Below are 26455 nucleotides of genomic sequence, written 5' to 3' on the forward strand. Positions count from 1 at the left end.
TTAAATTTAAAAATCATGGTTTCAATGTACTATTAAAATATTGATGATTTTTCCGGAAATCTTGTGTAACCTGTTCTCAAATTCCTGTATCAAAGTGGAAAACATGGCTGTGTATTTTTTAATATTCACCTACTTGGGGAGGAGCTGGTTGGACACACCTGCACTGAACATTCACTCGTGGGATACCTAAATTAAAATAGATGAGGTAGTGCGCTTGATATTGTTTAATCTAATATATTATATATGTTATATTTTCGCAGGCTGATTCTCTTAAACAAACTCCTCGAAGATGGCAATGTGCTGTACAGGAAGGGCCGTCTCACAGAAGCATCTCACCGCTACCAATATGCCCTCAAGAAGATCAACAATGTCATTAATGACCCCATCACAACTGGAACCTCCCTCTCACCGGAGCATCTCTGCACATTCACGCAGCTTAAGACCAACTTTCTGCTGAACCAATCCAGATGTAAAAGGAAACTCAACGTGAGTAGAAGATTTTTTATTCCCAGTTATTAATATTATTGTGACATTTTTTTTTCAAATTAAAATTATTTTAAGGTCAAAGCACAATGGAAGTAACTAATTAAAATGTGCTCATTATAAAAATTAACATTAACATATTATAAGTATGTATTAAATTTCATTGTTACAGGAATACATTGAGTCTGCAGATTTGGCTGCGCAAGCGATCTCTCTCAGACCTGACTCGTTTGAATGTTTCTACGCCAGATCCAAGGCGTACCTGGCCCTCGACAAAGTGACGGAGAGCCTCCAAGACGTCAGAAAGGCCCTGCTTTTGACACCGCAGAATAACACCAATGTCAAAAAAGTTTTGACAAGTTTGCAACAAGAAATTGTCAATAAAATAACTAATAAAAATGTCTCCGCGAGGGAAAGAAATTCGGATAGAAATTCAGAAAGAAATTCAGATAGAAATTCGTATGATACACTAAGTCTTAACTTGACTTAAATTTACTACTAAGTGTCCCCTCTAGTATTAAATAATTTATATTATCCTAGCATTTACAGCTTTGATATGATTCATTACTATAAATATACTAAAACACTTCTAGAATTATTGTTTGCTTTCTCATACATAATGTAATAAAAAGTTAAATAAAATGACTGTGTTTCTTAATTGAATATATTAATGAGTCATATCAAGCCTTTCATAATATGCAAAATTAGTGTAATAATAGCCGTGGGGTTACTGCCAAAAGTTGGTATGTCTCAAAATCATGTAATGGAGTAATTGTAATTTGAAGTTTGACATGCCTTCTAAAATCAGGTATCCTAATTTCTTTGTGCTTTATGTGCATGTTCTATATATTGGATGTCCATGATTTTTTTTTCTAACACACATATTTATACATACACATAATCTGTTGTTTAATCTAAATACCTAAATTATCGACTTAAATACCAACTTTTCGCAGTAACCCCGCGATATATGATTTTTATTATTTATGCCCTATTTCTTGTCAATTTTGAGATATTTAATGAAATTAAAGTTAATATCTTGCCATGTTTTAGCATATTTTTTTTGATAAAATATTTAATATTAATAAAAATGCATGGTATTTTTTTCGTGTTCTGTAACATCTGCAATATGTTATTAAATGTATTTACTTCTTTAAAAAGTGTATAATAAAATTAAGTTGTTAGTTTTTTCTGCCTTTCAAAAAAAATATTCATAAAAAAAACAGTATGCTATTGTTACTTGTGTTTTTTTTTAAATGTGTAATTTATATCCGGAATAATATTATTTTATTCATTTATATGAATTAGAGAAAAAATAAAATATATTATACTTATTTAGCATGTTCTCAGTTTATTAAAGTCACGTGTGAAACATCTCAGTGGCCTCTATCCATGTGGCTTAAAAGCTTTTGTAAATGATTTTTTTTAGTGCCTATTATTTTATTGTATTTTTTTTTATGTTAGGTTGATTTATTAATGAAAATGTAGCGAAAGTTGTTTAGATGATAGTTTATTTATTTGGAGAAATTTTTACAAAATGACAACAAAATTATTTCAAGACTGAAATATTGATTCAATCAATTGATTACTACTACTACTACTATGTAACAATAATATTATAATTATTAATGAAACATGTTTTTAAGAGCCCATTTCATGACTAGCCCATAATATTTTGGCGTATTTTATAAAATATATCAAACAATATATTGTATGGAAACGGTTCATGTGAATGTATGTACAACTTTTGGTTTTATTCGAGAAATATAATATATTCCAAAATCGAACACACTATTTTTTTTATTTCTTTAATCTCACAATTTTTAATATAATTAATCAACAAGTTTTTTCATGTTCTAACAAATTCTAATAAAATTTTTAGATAATTTATAAATAAAAATCTTTAACACTCCTGTAAAAAAATGATAACAATTCTTGGTATTTACGAGGTTTGTAAATTTGTTGAGACAAATTACGAGGTTTTTATGGATTGCTTTTTAAAATGATTTGACGTATATGCTATAGATGATATTCCATTAATACCAGGTATTCAAAAGAAAAGAAGAGTTGCTAGTTTTACAAACTAAAATAATGGTATGAGGCTAATAGTTTCAAAGTCGGTAACCTCTATTTTATTCACTTTTCTTGATTCTGATTGTCAGCATTGTAGCGCCCGTGCATGGATTTACTTGCACCTATAGTGTGTATTTTAAACCAGTGCTCCGCAACCTTTTCCCACCCACGGCACACCAAAGGTCTTCCCAGAATTCCGCGGCAGACCACACGTAAAACAATTTATACACCAAAACATGGACCCCACATCTTGAAGGGAAGGCCCAGGCCAAGATCTTTGGCGGGCCCCTGTACCTATAGCTAAGGTTGAAGACAGCGTGATACTAAAAAATAGCATTTTAAAATAGTGTTCGAGGTCAAATTAATGATATTGATTTTATGTTTAGCAATTTTTCGTATGGTTATAATAAATGTTAATATAATTATGGTTAGTTGTCGGGTTAGGAATAATTATTTGTTGAGTATTGACACAATAATAATAAATTGTATTGTATCCTTACCTATTTTTTAAATATTAATATTAAAAATAGTAAAATAGCGCTGCAGGCGACTTTTTTTGACTCGAAAATGGGAGCTGAACTGCAATAGTTTTGTCGGAAATCCGAGGATATTTTTATTAACCGAAATCCAGAAAATAACCAATGAAACATCGGCGAAGCTCAGTTTCAATTCAACAAATTCCTCTTGAATTTATAGGAAAAGCGCTTCTATAGAATTTTCGGCATTGGTTGCAAAAGGGTTTCGTATCCAGTCGCATTGATTGTATGAAAGTACTGATGAAATTTCTTTTGCAACAAAGTTAAATGTTTTTGAGATGGATCCAAAATTGATTCCTTGTTTTCAATGGTAATCTGGTAGTTCCTTTGGAACATTTGTAGAGATCCTTGTCTTAACTCCTTCTGCCAAAGTTCGAGTTTATTTTTGAATTCTGCCAATTTATCAGAGCACGTCAATATATTTTCATTCTGATCTTGCATTGTTTTATTAAGTTCACGCAGGTGCTCAAATATAAATTACTAGCCATGTATGCAAATTTGGCTATTGCACCGCGGCACACCTAGCATCGTCTCACGGCACACCGGTTGCGGAGCACTGTTTTAAACCATCGGGATAATAACTGTTTACACGTAAAAGTGCTGACTGTCTCTCCAATCTCATTCTTCAAACGTAAGCAAGACATGATGTTGTCATTGTATGGTGCTATTTGTATTTACTTATTCATGATTTTCATCTACAACATCTTACTTAAATGACAGTTGTACCTAATATGGCATATATTTAAAAAAAATTCATATATAATAATCATGGCCCCCATATCCTGAAGCGGGCCTCCAGGCTAGGATCTTTGGCGGGCCCCTCTACAGTAGCGTTTTCCAAATGGTGTACGCAGTAAAATTAATGTGTATATTTAGTGTTCTTTTGTATATTCTAATACTTACATCCATTTGAATTATTATAGAGTTGTTGAGTATCCATACACAATAAAACATTGTATAGAAATTGTGTAAAAGTATTATTGAAGGACAACTTTTTGGCAAGCCGGTTGACTTTTATTACTATTGAAGCAAAATTGTGATATGTATTTATCTCACTTATCTGGTTAACTTGCCACGCCGGACCCCACCTGAGCCCGGGCCACCAGGCTAGAGCCCTGTCAGCCGCCCTACCTTGTGAGGGCCATGATAATAATTATAGTTATTTCAATACTGCAATGGCTTAATGCTTACGGGGACAGTTCTTATTTTTTAGTTTTCTTCCAAGAATTATTTCAAATGGTATTTATTCTTTGATACGGCAAAAACACAGCTGCAACTTTTTGTTTGCTCTAAATGTTTACAAAACTGACAAGAGATGTCTCTATATTATGTATGACATTTGAATAGGCTAAAAGTTTCATTTTAGGTAAGACAAAAGAATGTTATTATTTAATGTTCCAAAAAGAAAACCTTCATATAATTAGGAAACAAATGTAAATACATTGAAAAAATGATGATAATTATGTAGTTTTCTTTAGATATGAAGTGTTTTTTATATTACGTAAAATTTTTTGGCCTAACCAATTTCACTTGCTCTCCCGTAAAACAAATGTTCCAGTTAGATTATTATGTTTAGAGATTTATCATCACAGAAGCCACTGAATATGAAGTAATAATATTAATCGTCATCATCAGAACCTGTCATCGATTCACTGCTGAATGAAGCCATCTCCCAAGTTATCACATTTTACACAAGAAGTAAAATAATTTCATGATCCTTATTTTTGACAGTCTATATTAATTTATAATCTACATATTCACATTTTCTGATAATCAATATTTTGCTTTTAACAAAATGTTATAAAGATTAATTATTTTAATATAACACAATCTATAATACTTTATAATATAATTATAGTATTATGTGATTAACAATCACACGTTTGAATTTTTATTTATGGCGTAAAACAGTCGGTATACATGCACTAAAAGGTACAACTAAAATAAATATTAGAGTGCATATCATAATTCATAGGCGTATAGGCAGAAGTCACTAACTCCAGTTTTGACGAAATTGAGATTTTAATGTCATTATAAAGAAAAAGTAATGCTGCTTGACTGGCATAAGTCACAATTTAAGATTATTGAACATATAAAAAAATAAAAGTAACGAAGAACTCAAAAAATAAAGATTTTACAGCCATTTTAAGAACACCAAAAACATTGATTATCTCAGAACTGTGTATTTGGAGTTAGTGACTTCTGCCTGTACGCCCACGATATTATATTATACTGTTTAAGTAGGGTCATCATACTGTGGTAAAATATGGCATAAGTTAATATACAAAATCACATAGTAATTCCACAATCAGTTTGAATGACAAAGGGCAACACTGAATCAGTAAAACAGTATCACCTTTAAATCATTTTCTTATTGTGCTGAATGAAAGTGATATTATGACCCTTTCTATGCCTCACGATATTACTATGACTGTATTTGACAGGCCACAGACTTTTAACGACGCACGTTGAATGTAGAACGAAGCTCTTACCAAAATCGCTGTAATACCGATGATTTTTGGCTTAGTATTTCATAATTATTCAAATAGATGTCACTGTGTGTTTAATTTTTTAGATTATGCAAATCAATCGACAGTGGCTAGTAATTTGAGTTTAAAGTCGGATGAGATAATGCGATCACGGCCTCACAGAGTGAAAAGGAAGGCATAGAACCGTTTAATAAAAACATCTTGCCAAAAGCTATAAATATATACATAGGTATTAAAAACTAATTTCAATTGATAAATAACATACCTATTTTATTTATACTTAAATCTATTCTTAGGAGATACATTTGGTCATTATTTTTATAAATATTTAAAAATCTTGTGCTCTCATAGTTAAATCTAATGCAAGTGATATTATTATTGAATCTACACTAAATTAGCTTATGTTTACATGTCATATTATTATAACTGAATATGTCAGTTTATTTACATTTAACAATCTCTCTAATGATGAGTATTATCACTGTCAAATTCCACATGATCCAAACTCCTGGAATTTGTCTTACTGTCTGACCATCTGTTACTTTACAGCGGTGCTACAACAGGAATCTACACATTCAGGGAATGATATTGGAAGAGCGATCTTGTGCTTTCCCCGTGCTCCAAATAAATTGGAGTTAGTAATATCGCATTTATGACAAAATTTTGTCAAAAAATACACGAGGCATTACCACTGCTAGGATTTGTATTCCAAGCCGGACTCGGTACAACTTCAACAACAGAGTCCCGCGCGGGCCATAAGTGCTCCTGGATCCATTTACACACCGGGTAATGGTTTCTGAAGTTCTCCGTAAGAAACCCGTACAAAATCGGGTTCACAATCGTGTTCAATAGGGCAATGATAATGCTCCATACAAAGTATTGATTCGTCAAAAAGAATTCCGTATCGTCTCTATGTCCGTCTTCGTAAATCAAAAACATTGTTACAGTTATAGGAAGCCACATTAACAGAACAGCAATTACATTCAAATATAATATCTTTACAGCTCTTTTGTGTTTTATTAGTCGCTGAATATCTCCGCTTGAAGGAAGTCTTACTAAAGGATTATGTCTTCCTGATTCAGCAATGCTGGATAAAGAAAGTCCAGGGAGAAGGTTTCCTGCTATTGTTTGAATGCTTGTTCGTAGTTTATTCGATGGCAATTCAATATTCCCAATTTTTTCTTTTAAACGTAGCTCGATTTCTTTAAGTTTCTTGAATATAATGTGATGATTGTAAACTAGAATACCCATTGGAACTAAACCACTAATTACAGCACTCGGCAATGTAAATGCTAAACCAGAATTGAAGTTATTCGACGCCGGGAAAACTAATGTACATATTGTAATGTTTTTCTTGATGTATATCATTGGGTTGGTGGAGATCGTCGAGTTGAATTCGATGTTTTGTTCCCGAAAGAACAGAGCTGCTGGAAGGTAGATGAGGAGTGCTATTATCCAGGCGGCGACTGATGCTATCACGGCTGTCCGGTGCGTGAGTCCAGATCGATATTCTGGTGACGCCAGGCAACGATATCGGTCAATGCTGATTCCGGTGAGTGTCCATAGTAGGACGGAGCCGCACACAAACTGAAATGAAACAAAAACCGTCTATTAGATTTAATTTTTTTTAACCTATAAAGTCTCAGCTGAGGCTTCGGCTGCAGACACACGGAATTACAGTGGACGTGGGTCAACTAAAATGCCGTGTGTCTGCGCCCTTATTTAGCTGTTTTTATACATTGCTATTACATTTCTATAAGATTAATGAATAAAAAAAAACAAAAAACATATTATTTATAATGGGTAGAGGTGCATTGCCGTGTTCACACTGGTAACAGGTTGCTAGCAACCTCATTAAATTTCACGATAATTATCAAAATTTGTTTCACCAAAAATTATTTTAATCGAAATCTAATGAGGTTGCCAGTGTGGATACGGCATAATATTACATGTCAGCGTGAACCACTTGAATGTTTGGATACACAAAAACGTTTTGATGTTTGGCTGGGCTATAAACATAATTTTTCCTTAAATTTTCATGGAGCCTTCATCTTTGACCATTGTATAGTGGACGTTACAGAACAACGTGATTTATCTTCATTATCACTTCCGCATTGACATTTAGGATCATTTATTATACCAAAGTGAGCAGTGACGTCCCTAGGCAAAATGCCGCCCCATTTTTTATACAGTAGGTATTTTTTATCATCCTTTCATGACTGCAATATCTAAGAAATGTGTTGTATGGATACATTACTAACATAATATATAGGTACCACTAAATCTAATTTAAATGCCATACTTTAATAGACAATATTGCGTGTCCACGGTTTTAGATACATTTAAATATACACCTGACAATTTTCAAAACTCGCGAATGACTAGCAAAAATATTTGGATAAATTAATTTGGTCAGTACCTGTACTTATAATCATGGCCCCCACATGCCAGGATCTTTAGCGGGCCCCCTTACTTATCTCTAAGGCATAAAGCCCACCAAAGCGGCGCTCGGTGCGCTCACTACTGAGTAGGCCCCATCCCACCCGCGCATTAACCTTCACCTATGTAATAAGGGGCCCAAGAAGCACAAAATAATTATTATTATCAGCGTCTCTCATAACAAAGCAATAAAAATATTATATTATTTCTCGGGGCTTGTAATTAATATTCACGATGACATCATTCTACCAGCGAAATATCGGACACGCAATAACTAGACAATAAGTTCACTGTTATTAAATAATGGCTTCTCGCCCGTCTATCGACGACGCTTCCAGGAGCGTGATTTTGCTTACCGTGTTCAATGAATGGACTATGTTGTATTTTCGTTAATTAGTGCCGCTGAGAAGCCACACGACGGTGACTCATGGGGCAGGCGGGCACAATGCGTCGTCAAATCCAGTGTACTTGGCGTATTTGATTACGTTGTATTTTCGATGATTTACGCGCCACTTGTGAAATTTTGTGAAAAGTGAGTTTTACGCCTAAGGATAAAGACAGTGTGATGCTCTAGAGTAGCGTTTTCCAAATGGTGTACGCGGTAAAATTAATGTGTAAATCCATTTGAATTAAGGAGTTGTCGAGTGTCGATATACAATTAAATATTTTATCGTTGTAGGTACCTCTTTGTGGGGGACATGCTTATAATTCAAATATAATTCGCAAATATGCACGTGGCATTGCTAGTCATCAAAGATGTGACGTCCAAGGACAACGGAAGTAAACTAGACATCGCGAATCCGACAAAAAAAATCAAGTCTGTTAAACCTTTTTATGTTGAATCAATACATTTTCTTTCCAACCAGTGACTCAATCTTTTAATGGAAAGATATTTCCGTTATTACTAAGTTTAGATACCTATTTCTATATACACCTAATGATTCTCCTCGATTTGCCGCCCTACGAGTAACTGCCGCCCCCAAGCGACGGTCAATCTGCCTACCCCCACGAGACGTCACTGAAAGTGAGCTAGGCATTCTTTGGTTGACAACTTGTCTTGTAGATTTTGAATTCTGACGATTTTAGGCAGGAATAATTACAATTATTGCTTTAAGTTTAGAAATATTTTATTATTGAATAGTTCAATATTAATAATATATTTAATGTTAAATTAATGATTTGGCAAAGACTGCTTTTCATATTTTAACATGTTCGGCACGTCTGATGAATTTTGGCGTAGTTATATACTTAGACCTAGTAGTTATTTAAAGTTTTGTAATTTTTAAATTCCTTAATTTGTTGTGAAATTTCATGAAGGTAGATAATATCCTACCTACCGAATGTCGAAATGTATGTAGGATGATATCTAATTAAAATTCAACTTGACGCCTTTTGAACCGCAAAAGTCGTTTTAAAAGGTCACGAAACAATTCTTCGCGAAATTTGCGGTGTGCACAATTTTGTAAACAAGTTAGTGAACCTATATTATAATAATAAACATTTATATTATACAAAATGCATCCAATTATAAAATTGTGACGAAAGAATGTTAATTTATCTTTTATTAAATCCACTGTGAATAATATTATGCATAAGTATTTTATCTGGCTCAGAGTGTCATCGGCCCATGAATTGATGAATGTACATTTATTCACCACAGTTTTAATTTATTAGTGCAATATATTAGTTTTGAGTTAATTGAATTTGAAAACTGAATCCAAACATAAGCCATGTTCGTATATGCGCCGGATTATTGGAACATCTACTTGAAGAGAGCAGGCGCGCACGCAGAAAAACGGTTTGGGGGGATTCATTTTGAAAAATATCCATATTTTTTATTGATTTTAAAGGCAATGGGAGAAGGCGGGGAGAATAAAAACAGGTGCCACTGACTTCCGCACCCCTCATACTAAATACTTATAATATAGCTTCTTGTCGATTCAACCGTGGAAACCCACAATTTTTCAGATACATTCTCCATACCCAGAGTTATTGCGAGTTATCGCATCCATAAGTGGCTATCAAATGCGCGCGGCCTAACGGTCATAATTATTAAGACGATACATCAGTGAAACGGCAAATAGTTTTCAACTATAGGCGCGACGAAATTTTGGACTCGCTGGCATTCGGAGAACGAACGTCGAGGTGTGAATACGTCAATTTGTTTCGTGATGGCGACGGGGGTATTAATACTTAAATCGTGTAAAGATGACTAAAAACGTTACCCATTTACTTGAAAAAGAAAACATGTCAATGAATATATTATTATTGTTACTAATAGAACAATAAACAGAGCATTACATGGACGCATGTTGGATTTATATGACAAATTATATTATTTCGGTCGGCATGCGTCATTTGGACCCGCGACCCGCAATCCGCGCATCGCTTAGCCACGATCTTTTTAGACCATGCCTCAACTGAGGTAACAGTATTTATAAACCAACGATTTTATAATAATATTTTCGTATAACTAAATTATAAATAGTATATTAGTGATATATTATAAACTTGTATAATTGAATTCTACTAAGTATTTAAGTTCTATCTCAATTACTTAAAGTTTCGTTTAAGGCCGAAAAATCTAGTATCAGTTTGTGTCGTCCGCGCATGTCGTATCAGAAGATTAAAGCGAACATTGGATACCCCAGATGACATCAATTTATGAGTACAGGTCTTGCATGTTGTAAAATTCAGAGAATATTCCATTCACGTTAATAATTTATATTTTTTCCATTCCTGGGGTTTGGTTTGGAGGTTTGGAGACACCCTCGTGAAAATTTCACAATGTATTACAACGGTTATTACAATACAATCATGGTTATGTTATCAGGATTTTTTATGCATCGATTATTTTTTAAACTAAGACGTAGAACCGCCCCTATTCTCAGAAGTTGTAAAATTTATATATGTTACTTCATTCAACGCCCTTTATAATATGACGCCCTTAAGTAACACATAACCTGCCTTACTCCTTGGGACACCACTGGTTAAATGAATGGCTTAGAATCACTTATATTTAAAAGTCTGTTAAGAAACTTCCATTGGAGATAGATGGCTGAGATTCGTATTTGATTGTCGAGTCAAAAATATATTAGAAACTATACGAATAGTTGTTCTGGGACTCAGAGTAATAATATATAGAGAGGGCTTATTTTTCGGCAAAATGAAACCGTGTGTCTATCGTATAACGCACAGTAGAACAACGTTTTTATTATTATCAACTTAACTAAGAAACGTTAAACCATCGTGTTGCTTCTAAATTTAAACACACCATAGTTAACCATAAAATTATTAACTATTAAAATAACTAAAAATAATTACCGCTAACTTTATATTTAACACAAAAATAATAAACTTCGGCAACGCGTGCTCTCAGTTTTTAAATGTATGTAATCAGCCAAATATTTTTTTTCCGGCGACGTTTTCAAATTTTTTAAATTCAGCCGTAGAAATTCTATCTTATTCTAACGCATATAGCGGAGATATAAGCGTGCCGAATGCTTACTCACTCGCACTTATGGTTCGTTGTTGTTCAGGCCTTGTTCCGGGATTTTTCCATGTTTGTCCTAGAAAACTATTCTCGGTGTTGAATGAGTTAAAATGCAAATTCGACAGTATCCCAAAAATAGAAGATGGTGCTCATTTTTCCCGCTCTTCTCACATTAATTTACAAAATGTGACGCAATTTAGATCGTAACAGTCACGACCTTTCTTTGTATAATTGTTGTTATGTGGGAGTGAAAAATTGGGCTGAGGCATCGTGATGGTCTTGCGGTTTTGCGTTTTGGTTCGCGCGCATTTTGTATTCTTCAGAAAATGACAAAGAGATAGGTAAACAACGAAACTAGGCCGAGATGTACCAAAATGTGTAACGCGTAATTCAGTTGGTTTGTAAAATTGTTAACCCGATCTGCGCAGGAGAACAAATTCGGTTACCCTACTTTTCATAACCCTCGTTAGTGGTGTAGAGCTAAATAAAATAGTGCTAGTTTACAAACATCCTAATAATCAAATTTTGCTATATTGGTATATAGCCTATATTATTATTATTAAACTGGCGCTAGGGGCCGTTCAGGTCCATGGCCGACTGCACAACGTTTCTCCAGGCATCTCTGTCCAGTGCTCTCTCTTCCCAGTTGACTATCCCCAGCCTTTCCGCATCCCTTTGAATATTGTCCGCCCATCTCCGTCGAGGGCGGCCAAGAGGTCGAGTGCCAGCTGGTGTGCCTTTGTAAATCCTATAGAGAGTTCTAGATCTTTCAGATCGTACAACGTGGCCCGCCCATCTGAGCCTTCTTGACCTCAGAATATTAGTGATTCTAGGTTGGTATCGGTCGAAGAGCTCAGCGTTTGTGCGGATGCGCCACCGGTGGTTCTCATTGACGGGTCCAAGTATTCTCCGGAGGATTCTGTTTTCAAACACTTGGAGCGCCTTTTCTTGTTTTTCTGTTAAACCCCACGTTTCACATCCATACATGACGATTGGCTTGATGACCACGTTATACACCCGGAATTTCGTTTTGATGGACAGCATTTTGGACCTGAACAGACGACTCTATATAGCCTATATCTATACCTATTTCTAATTATACACAAAACTCTTTTATTCGGCGCTCTTGTTTAAATTACAATATGTCTTTCTCCACCGTTGATCCTTTCAATAATTCACCTGTTTCGTTTAAACGCGCCATCTCCAAAATTCTCTATAATGGACATTGATCGAATTTTTAAATATGTTTTTTTCTTTTCCTTTCTTGTTATTCTCTTTTTCTGTTCTATCTTAGATCACCCATATTATGTATACATTTCAATAATTCTTAACACACATAATATAGATACCTGCTTATAGATACTTATGTATTTAAAAAAATATTACTTTTTCGTCAATAATTATTCATTATTCTTCCTCATTTTTCTCATGTAATTTCTTCTTACTTTCTTACTTTCTATCTTGTTAGGCTTAACTGTATTATAACTATATATATTATATGGAAACTTTGCTGGTTGCAATAATTTTTCACTATTTTTTTTAACATATTTTTGTAATCAAAATGTAACTGTTTGTTTCCTTAATAAAAAAATAAATAAAAAAAACAGCTTATATCAAATTTCAATATGTGCCTACAATCAATTGATTTTTCTGTCTGTTTTCATCTGTCTTGCAAGGGTTAAAAAGAAGCGGGAATGTGGATTAAACAACGGAATTTTCTTCTTCTTCTATTTCAGTAAACATTGTATAAGCTGCAAGTATTTCTATATTATTATGATCACGTACCTGCGTTTGTACAAAATCGATTACCTCATTTCGGTTTTGTGGTCAAACAAATAAGCCGTAAATTCTACTTTTCAATACGATTTCACCAAAACGCTAGATTGATTTCTTACGAACAATACAAAATATGATAAAATACATTGTACATATTATATAGATACGTAACTGTAAAAGTTGAGAAATCTTTTTAATTATATATGAGGATTTTATATGATTAAACTACACAACGTTTGTGCAGATTAATTACCGTTATGAAACATATTATGTTTTACATTATTGTAATGACTGTAGAGGTTTTGTATATAACCCTACAACTGTCATGTTGTTGGCTATGTTCATTGATAGACCATAGACAATGATGCAACGAAAACACAGTTGTCATTTGAGCCTTCCTACAATGTAGTCGACACGCGCCCCCGCTCCGTGTCTCTCACCTTATCTAAATTCCAAAGTATAATTTAAACCTTTCAATTCAAACTTAAATCAATATGACAGTCATTTCTTAGTGCCGTGTTACCGAACTTTATTACTATAAAATAAAACCAAGAAAATACCAACGCGTGTATTATTCTCACTGCCCGAACATATTATATCACTCACACTCAACTAACTGATCTAAAACATGATCTAAAACGGGGGTAAGAATAAACCCCGATGTTAATCCCCCCGATATAACTAATTAAAAGTATCTCTTCTCTTCTTGGTCGGTCCCTCATGGATACCGAGGATTGTGACCAACTTGAAATTTCCTTATCTTTTGAGCGACCAAGACTTTCCACCCTCTCGGTTCTCTGCTACTCTCAGGGCAGAGTGTAGGCTACCCCAGTACGCTAATTTACTTGGTCGCCACAGCGCGTCTTCCCTGGGGGCTATCCAAAAAAACTGCAGAATGCGTCTCAGACATATTGTCGACAGCCGTTACTTTATTTGTAGTCTCTGGATTCTTCACTGGTTCGTCCTGTACTCTGTCCAAGAAATACGAGGCATTCGGCGCCAACACCACATTTTGATGGCATCAATTAATTGCCTTCGCTACCTTCCCCTTATGGTCCATTAAAAGTATTACTTGTTTCGAATATATTGGAATTATCAAGGGTAGGTAATCGAAAATACATGGTGTATGGAAATCCACGATACTATCTAGTGGAAAATTATCAAAGTAATTCATTTTTACATAGTACGATTCGATTTTATTATTTTTGTTTTTAATAAAATAGGTAGGTAGTTATGTAAGTAAGGGCCGTTTCAGACGGGACACCGGTATCGCGCTCGTATATAATAAGGAGGCCTTTGTATTCGAATAAAGGGGCTTTTGTATTATGTTCATGAACGCCCGAGAGATAATGAGTCAACGCGTGCCCAGTACACTTTTCCGTCGGCCGCTACATTCTCAAGCCGCCGATACACTTGTTTTTATTACCGCAGCCAGTTTTATGTTTAATTTATTATTATTATTATGTAAATATTGTGACAACGGGACACGTCAATATTATGAATTATGCGTTGACTCATTAACTCTGGGGTGTTCATAAACATAATACAAAGGCACCTTTATTCGAATACAAAGGCCTCCTATATTATATCGAGCGCGATACCGGTGTCCCATCTGAAACGGGCCTAAAATTTAAAATTATCAATCAATAATTATTGTCTCTAACAGTTTTAAATCATTGGTGAGCATTCGAAATTTTATTGATTTCTTAGGTTCGTATGAAGTTATCTGACATTTTCTTTGTTAAAGTTTAAAAACCGTACATCGTTGTTTTTAGAATTAATTCACATGCGTCATAGGCGGACCGGTATCTCAAATGATAAGAGCACTCTTCTGGGAAGTGAAATATGCACTCGATCCAACTTTTTCTATGATTCTTTTCTTATAGGTTTAATTTCAGGTTTCGGGTAATCGTATGAAAATTAAGTCACGAGCTTTGTCCCTGCATAATAATATAATATCTTGTATTGTAGTCCAAAATGAATACAAAAAAATGCTTCGATAATAATTATCAATTGTGTATTTTTAACATGTATACAATATCGATATCGCAATGTGTATTATTCTGTCGATCTTATAATCGTCCACTATCTCTATGTAAATATTATGACAACGGGACACGTCAACATTATGAAAATACACTAAACAATACAACTATTAGAAAATAGCTCTCTACCTCTACGCATTTAGTGAGCGATTTCAAGAGCCTTTGTGCAGCCTTGTTTGTTTTTATTAATTAATAATACCGAGTTAGCCAGAAAGACCTACCGATTTTGCAAATGTAATTAATTAATAGAATTATTCGAATGCCATTTTTATTTGTGAAAACTTATATAAGTAAGTAATTAAGTAGCCTTCCTTCGTTCAGCACACATTTTTCCAGATTAACCATTACTCTCTGTAACATTCTTTCTGGAATTGCAGCAAAATCGTTCCATACGTTACGTTCTATATTAAATTACGTGAAATAAATATTAAATAATATTGTGTTTTACTTTTAATAATTATTAAAATATATTTCCACCAGGAACGTAGCTAGGTATTTTAGCGCCTGAGCCAGTAATGAAAAATGCGCCCCTTGCGTAATACAAGACTTGCATTTAACAGAATTACGAATATACGAATTAGGTAAATAACTAAGTAATAAAAGGTATTTCCAAAATGTACGGCCCCCTGAAACTGAAAAAAATATGATAAGTACTTGAAATGATTATAAATTTATTGGTAAGTACCTAATTATGAAAGAACACATTTGAATTTTAAACATAACATTTATCATTATCCAGACGAAAGACTAAACAATCGATTAACAATAATCGACAACGTATTAGGTATTGTTCATAATACTTACATAAACACACGTTTGTTACGTTTGATCACTGGTTGGGCCAAATGTTAGCCCTCATCCTTTCGTCCCACCTACCCACGAATCCTTGTTTATTATTGTCACCAGACATGGGCGACAAGCAATTACGGGTAATAAGACGACCATGATTGCTAATAACATGGAGTTACTTCAAGACATCCGTCGCGCGTGAGTTGAGCTCAAGACAACGAACGGATGCGTGTTGTCGCACCACATTAACTACTGAGTGATTCAAAACATATATGTTCGACCTTCGTTGCACTGAGTCTGTTACGGTTTGAGTGAACGTCGCGTCTATCATCCATCTTGAACTTAGCATTATCATTCATTAACCTCATATATCATCCATCAAAATGTGTCGCCCGTTTACCGAACACCGAACCGGCCCCAGTGCGTGCCAGCCCTCTAAACATAAAGGTCAGTATCTGGCATCCTGTGTAACCCCCCCGCTATATCCATAATCCAACATCCACCATCATCTTCAAATTACAGTCCACTGCTAAAAGCGCCTATAATTTGGTAATTTTAGGCATAAATGTTTCGTTATTTTTTGATTCTTGCATATTCAACGAAACTCCACTTCTGCGCCCGGAGCGGCTGCCACGCACGCACACCTTTGATACGCCACTGCTTTCCACAAAGAATTTACAATAATTAACAAACATCAATAAATTGAGAAGTTCGAGCGATTGATACATAAAAATTATCCATACATTAGTGGCTTTGCTTAGTATTTTGATTTCGCAATAATTACGAGTAAAAGTAAACTAGTTACGTTATATTATTATTAATTAGCAGTTATCAGCTCTACAAACATAGGATTTCGCTGGAATTAACTGTGGTTTTGTAATAATAATTATTGATTAAGTTTACAAAACTGCCTGCATACAAAATTAGAACTATCACGTTTCATCGAAAAACCACAAAGGTTCAGTATCTATAAATACAACATTGGATAATACCTGAATTAATACCTACTGATAAATTGTGCGTAGTTTCCCCTGAAAACTTACCAACCTAACTTTACTACATGCTTACCTATTATTATTAATAGTTATTACTCTTATCAGATTATGGAATTGTCCTGATAACAGGTGAATTTAATAATGCCTATTGGTATATTCACCGTAAAAACCCAAAAGGAAAATCATACAATTATTACATTCATGCCTATTAAATATGATACTTTAGTATAAGTTCAGTCCAGACGAATATACATTTTATAAAAACCATGACAGTTGTAAGTATAAAATATATTATATACTATAACGCGGATGTGCAACTTTGGCCATAATATTTAAGGACTTTTTACTCTTTCATTCGATGTAACAATGCGTGGTCTTTAGGAATTCATTAAATCGACTAAATTTGTACGAAATAAACGGTCCAAAATGGTTTTAATTGATAGTAATGTATGCAGGCGTAGACATGCGTTGAGTTCCAAACAAATGATTGCGCATTTTTACCTACAATGTGTTCGGAAAATTGCACGTATGCAGTTGGCCGTATCGCAGTTCGCCGTGACTTGTTGTATCGGAAACCGATGACTATATAGCATTGAAATCACATTAATATCTAACTAAAACTCTTAAAAGCCACCGAAATACAGGGGAAAGACAGAAGAAAATTGGTAAGTAATTTATAAATACAATCATATCCTATATACCTAATGTATATAAAATTATGAATTATTCAAAAGTAGATTAGCATGTAGGTACCTACTCGTAAGTATCAAATCGTAATACTTGATAATAATGACAGAGTATCAAATTAATGTTCTTATTTTAATCTAATACTGTCTGCAATGCTCCTTGAACAACTTTCCTGTACGACAGCTTATAGTAAACTATAGTAGTGTAGCTGCAGAGTAATAGCGATGAAATATCTATTGTTTAAAGGTTTCAAATTACTCTGCAGTAATATATTCCCAGCGAATCCATTTCCAGTAAACAACTTAGCTAGACCAGCAAGTCGATTGGCGAAATTAGAGACGGTGTATTATTACATCATATCACAGCACATTATACCATTACGGTGTATTAGCCGAATAATCATTTTTCATAGTATCATATTTTCTTACAACTGTAATAACAAATAATATTTCATTTCGCTACTCAATATAAAACGCTGATTCTATAATTAGTCTAATATGATTATGCACCAGAATTTTATGTTAATGTGTTACTTTTTGTTGTATAAATAACGAAGAATAATTTATCTAGATGTCACTCGAATCCAAGTACCTAGCTCGTAACTATCATGTATAATATACTATTGTACCGATACGCTGCTAATAAATCTCACCCTGCTACATTGTAGACTTCATTATCATCATCCTTAATCTACACATCGAACACCACACTAGTGAACCAACAGTAGGTACAATAGAATTTAATACGTAAGTACAAAAACAAGTTATGAATAACAACTTACCGACAGCCTTCAAATTAATCAATAGAAAAATGATAATTAATCCAGGAAAACTAAATGAATTTACGTATCTAAGGTCAGTGGCGAAGAATATGTACCTATTTGAGGAAAGTTAATGATAGGCGACATAAAAATAATGTACGTTTGAATAAATGTAGGTACTTACTAACGGGTATTAAGTAGAACACACCATTATACGATAAAGTAATAGAAAATATTAACGAGCTCAGAAACTTGTAACCCCCAATAAAATGAAATTATTAACAGTATCAAAAAAAGCTGTATGAAAGACAAGTTTTATAAGTAACAGAGAATCAAATGAACGTGCGACCTAATATTAATATAGGGTCAATGAGAATGGGAAGTTTCAAAAATAGAATTGAGACAACAACGAGTGCATAATTAAACGTCTCATTAGCAATTAATGAGACCTCAGCCTAGACCTGAGACTGAGACTATAATAATATTTATTATGGTTCAGTCGTAATTATTTTTTATGGTAACGGTAAACAGGGAAACAGGAGGTGTTTTTTTTTAAATATTTATTTAGGCCAACACGTTTAATCACAGAGGATAGATACTCGTATGAATATAATATAGAAAAAAATAATCTGTGATGGTCCCAATAACAGGCGGACCTAAAAAACCTAATAAATCAAATTAAGTTAGATCAAATATTACGTACAGCTGGAATGAAAATCTTTAAAGAAAAATAGAGAGAAAAAAAAAAGAAAAACATAAAAAAGTATATCGTCTCTGTTCTGGCAGAACACACTAACTGGAGAATACAAGTTTTGAGTAATTTGACTTTGAAGTTTTTAAAATGTTTGAAATGGTCTATCATGTGAGTTTATTAAGTAATCGTAAAAAGGGTGACTTTAAAATAAAGACTGTTTATTTATTAAGAAGGATTCCATAGAGTAAGGTTTGAAATAAGAAACATTTTGGTATAACTAACTCAATATGTCATTTTTTCGAATTAGTGTCTTCTGCCAGAACAGTGATATATAAAGATAAGACAGGCAATACAAGAAAAGAAAAAATTAAATTAAAAAAATTTACAAAAAATAAGCAGTCGTCCAGGTAATTAGTCGTGGATTTTGGAGCAACTTAATTTGAAAGAGGCAAGGGAACAAAACAGATCCACTCGATCACTGTGAAGATTCAAGTTTGGACAATTATTGTAATCTAAATTGGTTTTATATTATGTATGAATGTATAACAGTGAGAAAATGTGAGGACGAATATTGACTTTTGGTACATTAAATTTAAGAGCATACATAATTAAGTGAAACGGCAAATAATTTTCAACAGTAGGTGGAATGAAATTTCGCAGTCGTCGCCAATCAGAGATTGACAGTCGAGGTGTGAGCACGTCAATTTGTTTTGTGATGGCGTCCGAGGAATATATTCTTAAATCGTGTAAAGATGACTAAAAACGTTCCGCATGTACTTGAAAAAGAAAACATGTAAATGAATATACTATTATTATTACGAATATAATAATAAACATAACATTAAAAGGACGCATGTTGAATTTTTATGACAAATTATATTTCGTTCGGCTCGCGTCATTTGCACAATCCGCGCATCGCCTAGTAGTGACGATCTTTTTAGACCATGCCTCAGCTGAAGTATAGCCTTAATGTAAAACAGTCGTTGTGGGGAACCTTTATGGATATTAATTATTAGTGTTGGAGGCGTATCCTCAAAATACCGTGAACACATAAATAATAGATGTCTCAAACGAATAGGGAAATACAGATACAGTACAGAAAATACAGGAGAGTATAGGTAAATCGTTTTACAGTGGCACCATGGGTACGGCAAGCAGTTGTAGTGGTATTGTTTTCTAGCATTGAAACAGGCATTGTCGCAAGCAATTCAATACACGCGCGAATCGCCTATGGTGCCACTGTAGAATGATTTACCTATAGTAGAATCAAAACTAAACAAAAAACTTCATTTAACTGTGCAGACGATAAAACAAAGATTACCCCCTAATGGTGAATGGCGTCCGATAAGGGATGGTACGGGAAGATGGATTTTGAAGAATACACATACAATGACACTATGACAACGACATAGTATGAAATTTAAAAAGCTCGCCGAAGATAGCGGATTATATTATATTAAATTTATATTAAACTATTAAAATTACAGTGATAAATTTAAAGGTTTAATAATTATTCCATAGATGATGTCGCCGATTTTCATATTGGTAACATAATATTATATTCTAGAAAATCAATAAAAATATGGTTGGATTTGGGAGTAGGTACCTACTACATAATATTATATTACAGGGTTGGCGAATCTTTTATGTACGCGTGCCAAAATTTCTCAAATATTATTTTTCAACTCTGATGACGTGCCGAGCATTTTTTCATGAGGAAAAAATAGTTTTTAAAAATCCTATTATAAAAATGATGATGTTCTAGATACCCATTACATAACATAGCAGGCATATATCACTTTTTTCAATTACGCCATACATACTTTTGACACTGAACAGAATTACTACTACTAGCTTCACCAAGTTTTTGTTTCTTATTTAGTGCAGCCATTTTTGTCGGTAGAAATGATTGTTTGTTACTGCATTACTAAGTATGATTCTTTACGCACAGATTGACACCAGAATTGTTCCGATCAGTGGTCTCAAGCATTGTAAATATATCAAAATTAGAGGTTCGCGGCGCGGCAACCCCCGCCGCCCGATGAAGTTACTGTGATAATCTTATATATGATGCATAAAGTCTAAGGACTGACCTATCAAATTATATATTTAAATCAAACACAATGCTTATCTCTGAAGAGTATTTGCTCGCTATTTTTACAACGTTTTTCTTAGGTCGTATTATTATTTATCCGGTGGTTGTTTGTCCGGTGGTTATTTGTCCGGTACAAATCTTGCAATCGATTTTTAACTAACGTCCCGACTGGCTAGACATTTGAAAGTTTTATAATATATCAGAACACGATGCCAATGCATCTTTTTAATACTTTTAGCCATCTTTAAGTAGAATTGAATTAATTTTTAGTTAATTCTGTTTTGTATGAAAAGTTATTTCGATACCATTATTGGTTGCTACGGGGTCCTAGCAACTGAATTATTATAAATAATATATACGTGCGTTAGTAACCTATGGAAATCAATATGGAATGACATTTCATTATTCAGTATTTCTATCAAGTACAATTTTTTTGATCCTTTAAGCTAGTCAAGTCAAGTTTATAAATGATTCAACAGAAAATTTAAAAACGTTGTATATAAAAAGTTCTTTTTATCTTGTAATTATTATACAATGCAATCTGTCATGTATTATTATTATAGGTATTTTTTTTCTCTTCAAACGCGTGCCATAGGTTGGCCACCCCTGTTATATTAGGTATATTATGTTGCGTACACATAATGGGAGGTAACAAAACTTTAAAATTACAAGTAATACAATACGTTCCTCGATAAATGCATACGTCCACCTTAGGGATTGCAATACCGAATTAAAATGGTAATACCGGTTTTTCGGTATTTCTTATTGAATACCAGTATTTCTTAAACATTTAAAAACAGAATTAGGTGCTTAATAATAAATATAGATATTAAAATCGTTTAAAAATATTATTTTATAGACAAAACCTACATACCTACATTTATTATGTTGACATTTAAAAATATGTATTGATCATAATTGTAGAACAAGTGATTTTTTACAAATAATTTGAATGTATTACCCCTGTAAGATTCACTCAATATATTTGCATTTTAGCAGCACATAACTTATAATCCATTTTCAAAAACGTAAACGAGTGTGCTTTCTCAATACCGAAAATCATGGTAAAATGGATTTTTATAACCGGTATTTCGGTATTGATAAATACTGGAATACCGGATTTGAAATACCGGTGTTGCAATCCCTAGTCCACCTATGCAACTAATAGAAGTTAATCTAATCGAAACTGAGAAGTTTCACTTTGGGTTAATGTTGTATTATTTTATTACGTATACTGCCCATAAAATAAATAATGTATGTATCTAAATAAATGATTTGCGGAGAAAACGAATGAAAGTGGTGTCATAAAGTCTGTCATAGAATTAGCGGTCACATACATTTTTTAGGTCAAAACCACAAAACTCCGATACACTGGATTATCTAGTCGGTGATCTAATGTAAAATTGAATTTTACCAAATTGTATCTATTTCGTTTGCTTAGTAAAAAAGTGAATATTGAAACCAAAGTCCAATAAGAAAACATGAATGGGTCAATGTTGCCTTTGGTTTGAATAGTCTCATCAATTTTATTAGTTTGTATTTTTGTATGTGGAAACAAACCGCCTTCCGGATCCGGAATAATACGAGGGGATTGGAAGAGTGAATGGGTGGAATGTTTTTGTGAGTGAGAGGGTTGGTATCAAGAGGAAGACTGTTGAAGTTTTACAGAACTGATTGATTGAGATAGACCAAGTGCATTAGAAATTATTATAATGATTAATATTACAGTTATCGTCGTGCCACCTGCGTCAAAATTATACCTACCTGTATTCTTAATTTATTTCTACGAGATTAGATATCAAACGAGTGGGTACTAAGTATCAAATCTTCAGCGTAAAATCAAAGGTTACATGTAAATTGTACGTAAAACATTTCAGCGTGGCACAGTTTGTAGTGAGCTTTCTTATCGGAAAGAGATGATCGTATACTATAGACGGTCTCCAATTTTATTAGATTAAATATGAACATTAATTCAATTTTCAATTGGCAAAATTCATCAAATCAGGAATGAAAACCTAACCTCACCTAACCTAAAAAATAATCCAGTATATCGGCTATTTTCAAAATTTGTTTGCTGTTGGCTTCCTGTAAAGTGTAAGCCGACAAGAACCGTGTTTTATTTAGACATGAATTTTATGATTGTTTGTTTGTTTGTTTATGAACCGTTTAAAAAAAAATAAAAAAAAATCGGTTAGGTACATGTTCAAACACGCGCGTTAACATAATTTTACTCCCTACTTTAATTATAGTTTATCAATTTATGGCTACGGCCGTATGTTGTAGCTTAACCACTGGGGAAGGCAAAAGAAATGGCGTATTTCAAAAAAACACTACCTTATTCTTAGGTCAATAATTATTATAAAGCAATCATTATTCATAGGATGTTTATCACACTTGAATGGTCAAAGACATAGCTTATAATGAGTATCTTTAGAATTATCTTCAAATGTGTTAATCTTGCCGATTTTTTGAATAATAAAATGCTTAATTCTTGTCAAATTTGGGATCAAAGAGATTATCAATATAATTTTTTATCGTAAATATTTTACTAAAATTATCTCGTCATAAATTATACTAATGGGTTTATAAATGCGATTAAAAATTAACAAATGTAAAAAATCTTAACACCACTGCACATTCATGTACCGAAATATGACTATATTCTAAAACATTAGAGCGAGAGGTTTAAAAGAATACTATTTTATGTAACAAAAATACTTAATGCAGTCATCAAATGTTTAAAATAAATATAAATGATAATAAGGCTTAAAAATTATATAAATAGATTATCTACAACGTTTAAGGAGTGTCCAGGATCATGGTTTGAAAATACAATAAAAACTCAATTTTGACCTACGACGAGCATGTCCCCCCTTAAAAAAAACTATTCAAATATCTGTACCCGCGGACATAGTATGAGAGGGAATAAAATAAATACAATTACTATGACATTATAATAATATTAAAAAAAAAATCAACGAATAAGATACAAGATTTGAGAATGTAACATTCTATATATTGAATATACATAATTTGAAAACATCTCATGTATATACACACTAGAAAAAATCATATTGTAGAAAAAAATACGACAAACGACGGGACTTGAACATGTATCTGCTGGATTCGCGCCAGTATGCTTTTCCAATTAACTATGACATTACAAAATAATAAAAAATGTCATTGAATGAAAAATATGTTTGGACCTACACTGCAAAATTGGGTGTACAGAATAAAGATGAACCACGAATTGAACAACCTTGAACGGAAACATATTTGGTTGATTAGGTCAGTTGCAAATACACCAACAATCCTGACCATGTGGATGCTCCAGCGGAAGCGACCTAGTGGCAGGAGTAAATTGGTTGTATGGGGATGATTGGAACAGTTTGAAAAAAACTGGAAAACTAGAGGACACTTTGAAATACTATAGGAATTAGTAGAAGACACTTGTGTGTAGTGTGATAAGTGTGTAGCGCAGAGATGTAGCGTCGAGATGGAAGAATTATAACTATTCTGTATTGATCGCTATAAATTACATTTGATAATACGATTTGAAATGTCTCCTAGAGTATTTTTATCAATTCCTCAATAATTAACAGTGGCCAAGGGTGGAGGTAGGCTGTTAAGATCGACATAAATAGTGCACACTATACTTTGACAGTCGTATTTGTATACATTCAACTAAGACTGCAATGTGAAGATAGTGTTTATTAGTTTTTAAAATTCAATAAAACCCTGCCTAATCCAAGCCACAATACCTAGATAATAGTAAACAAATCGTTTATCTATACAATATCTAAAATTATGTCATTAAACCATACATAATTTAAAATATTCTATTTGTTATCGATTATGATTTGGTTCAGGCAGGGCTTAATAATTTTTTACAAACTAACTAACACCATACAATATAATATGTTATATATATACTTAATTCAACGAAAACAAATAAGCATGGCTGAAAAAGTGTGCACTTTTTTTGACGGATCGCCCATAGCATAACTAAACTATTATGGTTTAGTATATTACGCTGGGTTGTTTTGAATTTTAAAAACTAACCAGCACCATACTATGTAAATTGCACTTTTATTTCAATGAAAGCAAATAAGTATGAGTGACAAAGTTTAGTGTGAACTATGTATGTCAAATCTTCACAGTCTACCTCCACCCTTCGCCACTAAATTAATGAATATATACGGCAACCATGAACAAGAATCATGGAATCATTGATATACTACTGGATGAATCATATATGCTTCTTAAAATGACGCCCGATTTTCAGCGACTCGGCCAGTGTTAAAACTTACTGTTTTAATATCAGCGGACTTAACTCGATATAAGCTCACTTAATATTTGTCTCGAAAACGACCTGGCAATAATTATGAGTAAGCCCGATCTAGCTTGCATCTTACTCTAACGAATAGTCAGCGCATGACGACTTGCTCTGGCACATGACGAATTTTTGGTAGCTTGCAAGCTTTGGGTTGCAGACACCCTTAGGCGTAAAACCCATTTAACGCAGCAAGTGGGGCTCTCGCGCAAAATTTCACTAGTGGCGCGTAAATCATCGAGAATACAACGTAATCAAATACGCCAGCGCACACTGGATTTGACGACGCATTGTGTCCACCTGCCCCATGAGTCATCGTTTTTTGGCTTCTCGGCGATACGAATTAACGAAAATACAACGTAGTCCATTCATTGAACACGGAAAGCAAAATCACGCTCCTCGAAGCGTCGTCGATAAGACGGGCGAGAAGCCATTATTTAAGAACAGTGAACTCTTTGTTTAGTTATTGCGTGTCCTTCTGGTGCGTGTCCTTGAGCCCCTTATTACATAGGTGAAGGGTAATGCGCGGGTGGGAGGGGGCCGACTCAGTAGTGAGCGCACCGAACGCTTTTTTGGTGGGCTTTATGCCTTAGGGTCACTATTCCAAGAACGCAAATTTAGTTTTACAGCCAGGGCAATACGGGTGAAATTCGGGAATCCATGTTAACGGTCTTAACGCATTACACCTTCAAGGAAATATTATAAGACGATATTCGTAATATCTTCTTTTGTGATACATTTTTAAAATGACACTTGTATGGGAACTCT

The 26455-nt window shown here is 33.6% G+C and overlaps 2 protein-coding genes across 7 annotated transcripts in view; one reads left to right on the forward strand and one right to left on the reverse strand.

Annotated features, from left to right (window-relative positions):
* rols (zinc-RING finger and ankyrin repeat domain-containing protein rolling pebbles) overlaps positions 1-1793 on the forward strand; it is a 427700-nt gene extending 425907 nt beyond the window's left edge. For all 6 annotated transcript variants that reach the window (XM_085941854.1, XM_085941855.1, XM_085941860.1 and 3 more), the window contains 2 exons: positions 261-486; positions 656-1793. In XM_085941854.1, the coding sequence (XP_085797980.1) occupies positions 261-486; positions 656-973 (544 nt within the window). In that variant the 3' untranslated portion in view covers positions 974-1793. The remainder of the gene's footprint in view (positions 1-260; positions 487-655) is intronic.
* Positions 1794-5832: 4039 nt separating this feature from the next.
* LOC147075566 (free fatty acid receptor 4-like) overlaps positions 5833-26455 on the reverse strand; it is a 50006-nt gene continuing 29383 nt past the window's right edge. Inside the window, exon 3 of the mRNA XM_085941879.1 lies at positions 5833-7168. Within this exon, the coding sequence (XP_085798005.1) occupies positions 6248-7168 (921 nt within the window). The 3' untranslated portion in view covers positions 5833-6247. The remainder of the gene's footprint in view (positions 7169-26455) is intronic.

The sequence above is a fragment of the Rhyacophila brunnea genome, unplaced genomic scaffold (genome assembly GCF_057557595.1).
Source record: "Rhyacophila brunnea isolate RB1 unplaced genomic scaffold, BYU_Rbru_1.0 scaffold_14, whole genome shotgun sequence".
NCBI classification, from domain to species: Eukaryota; Metazoa; Arthropoda; class Insecta; order Trichoptera; family Rhyacophilidae; genus Rhyacophila; species Rhyacophila brunnea.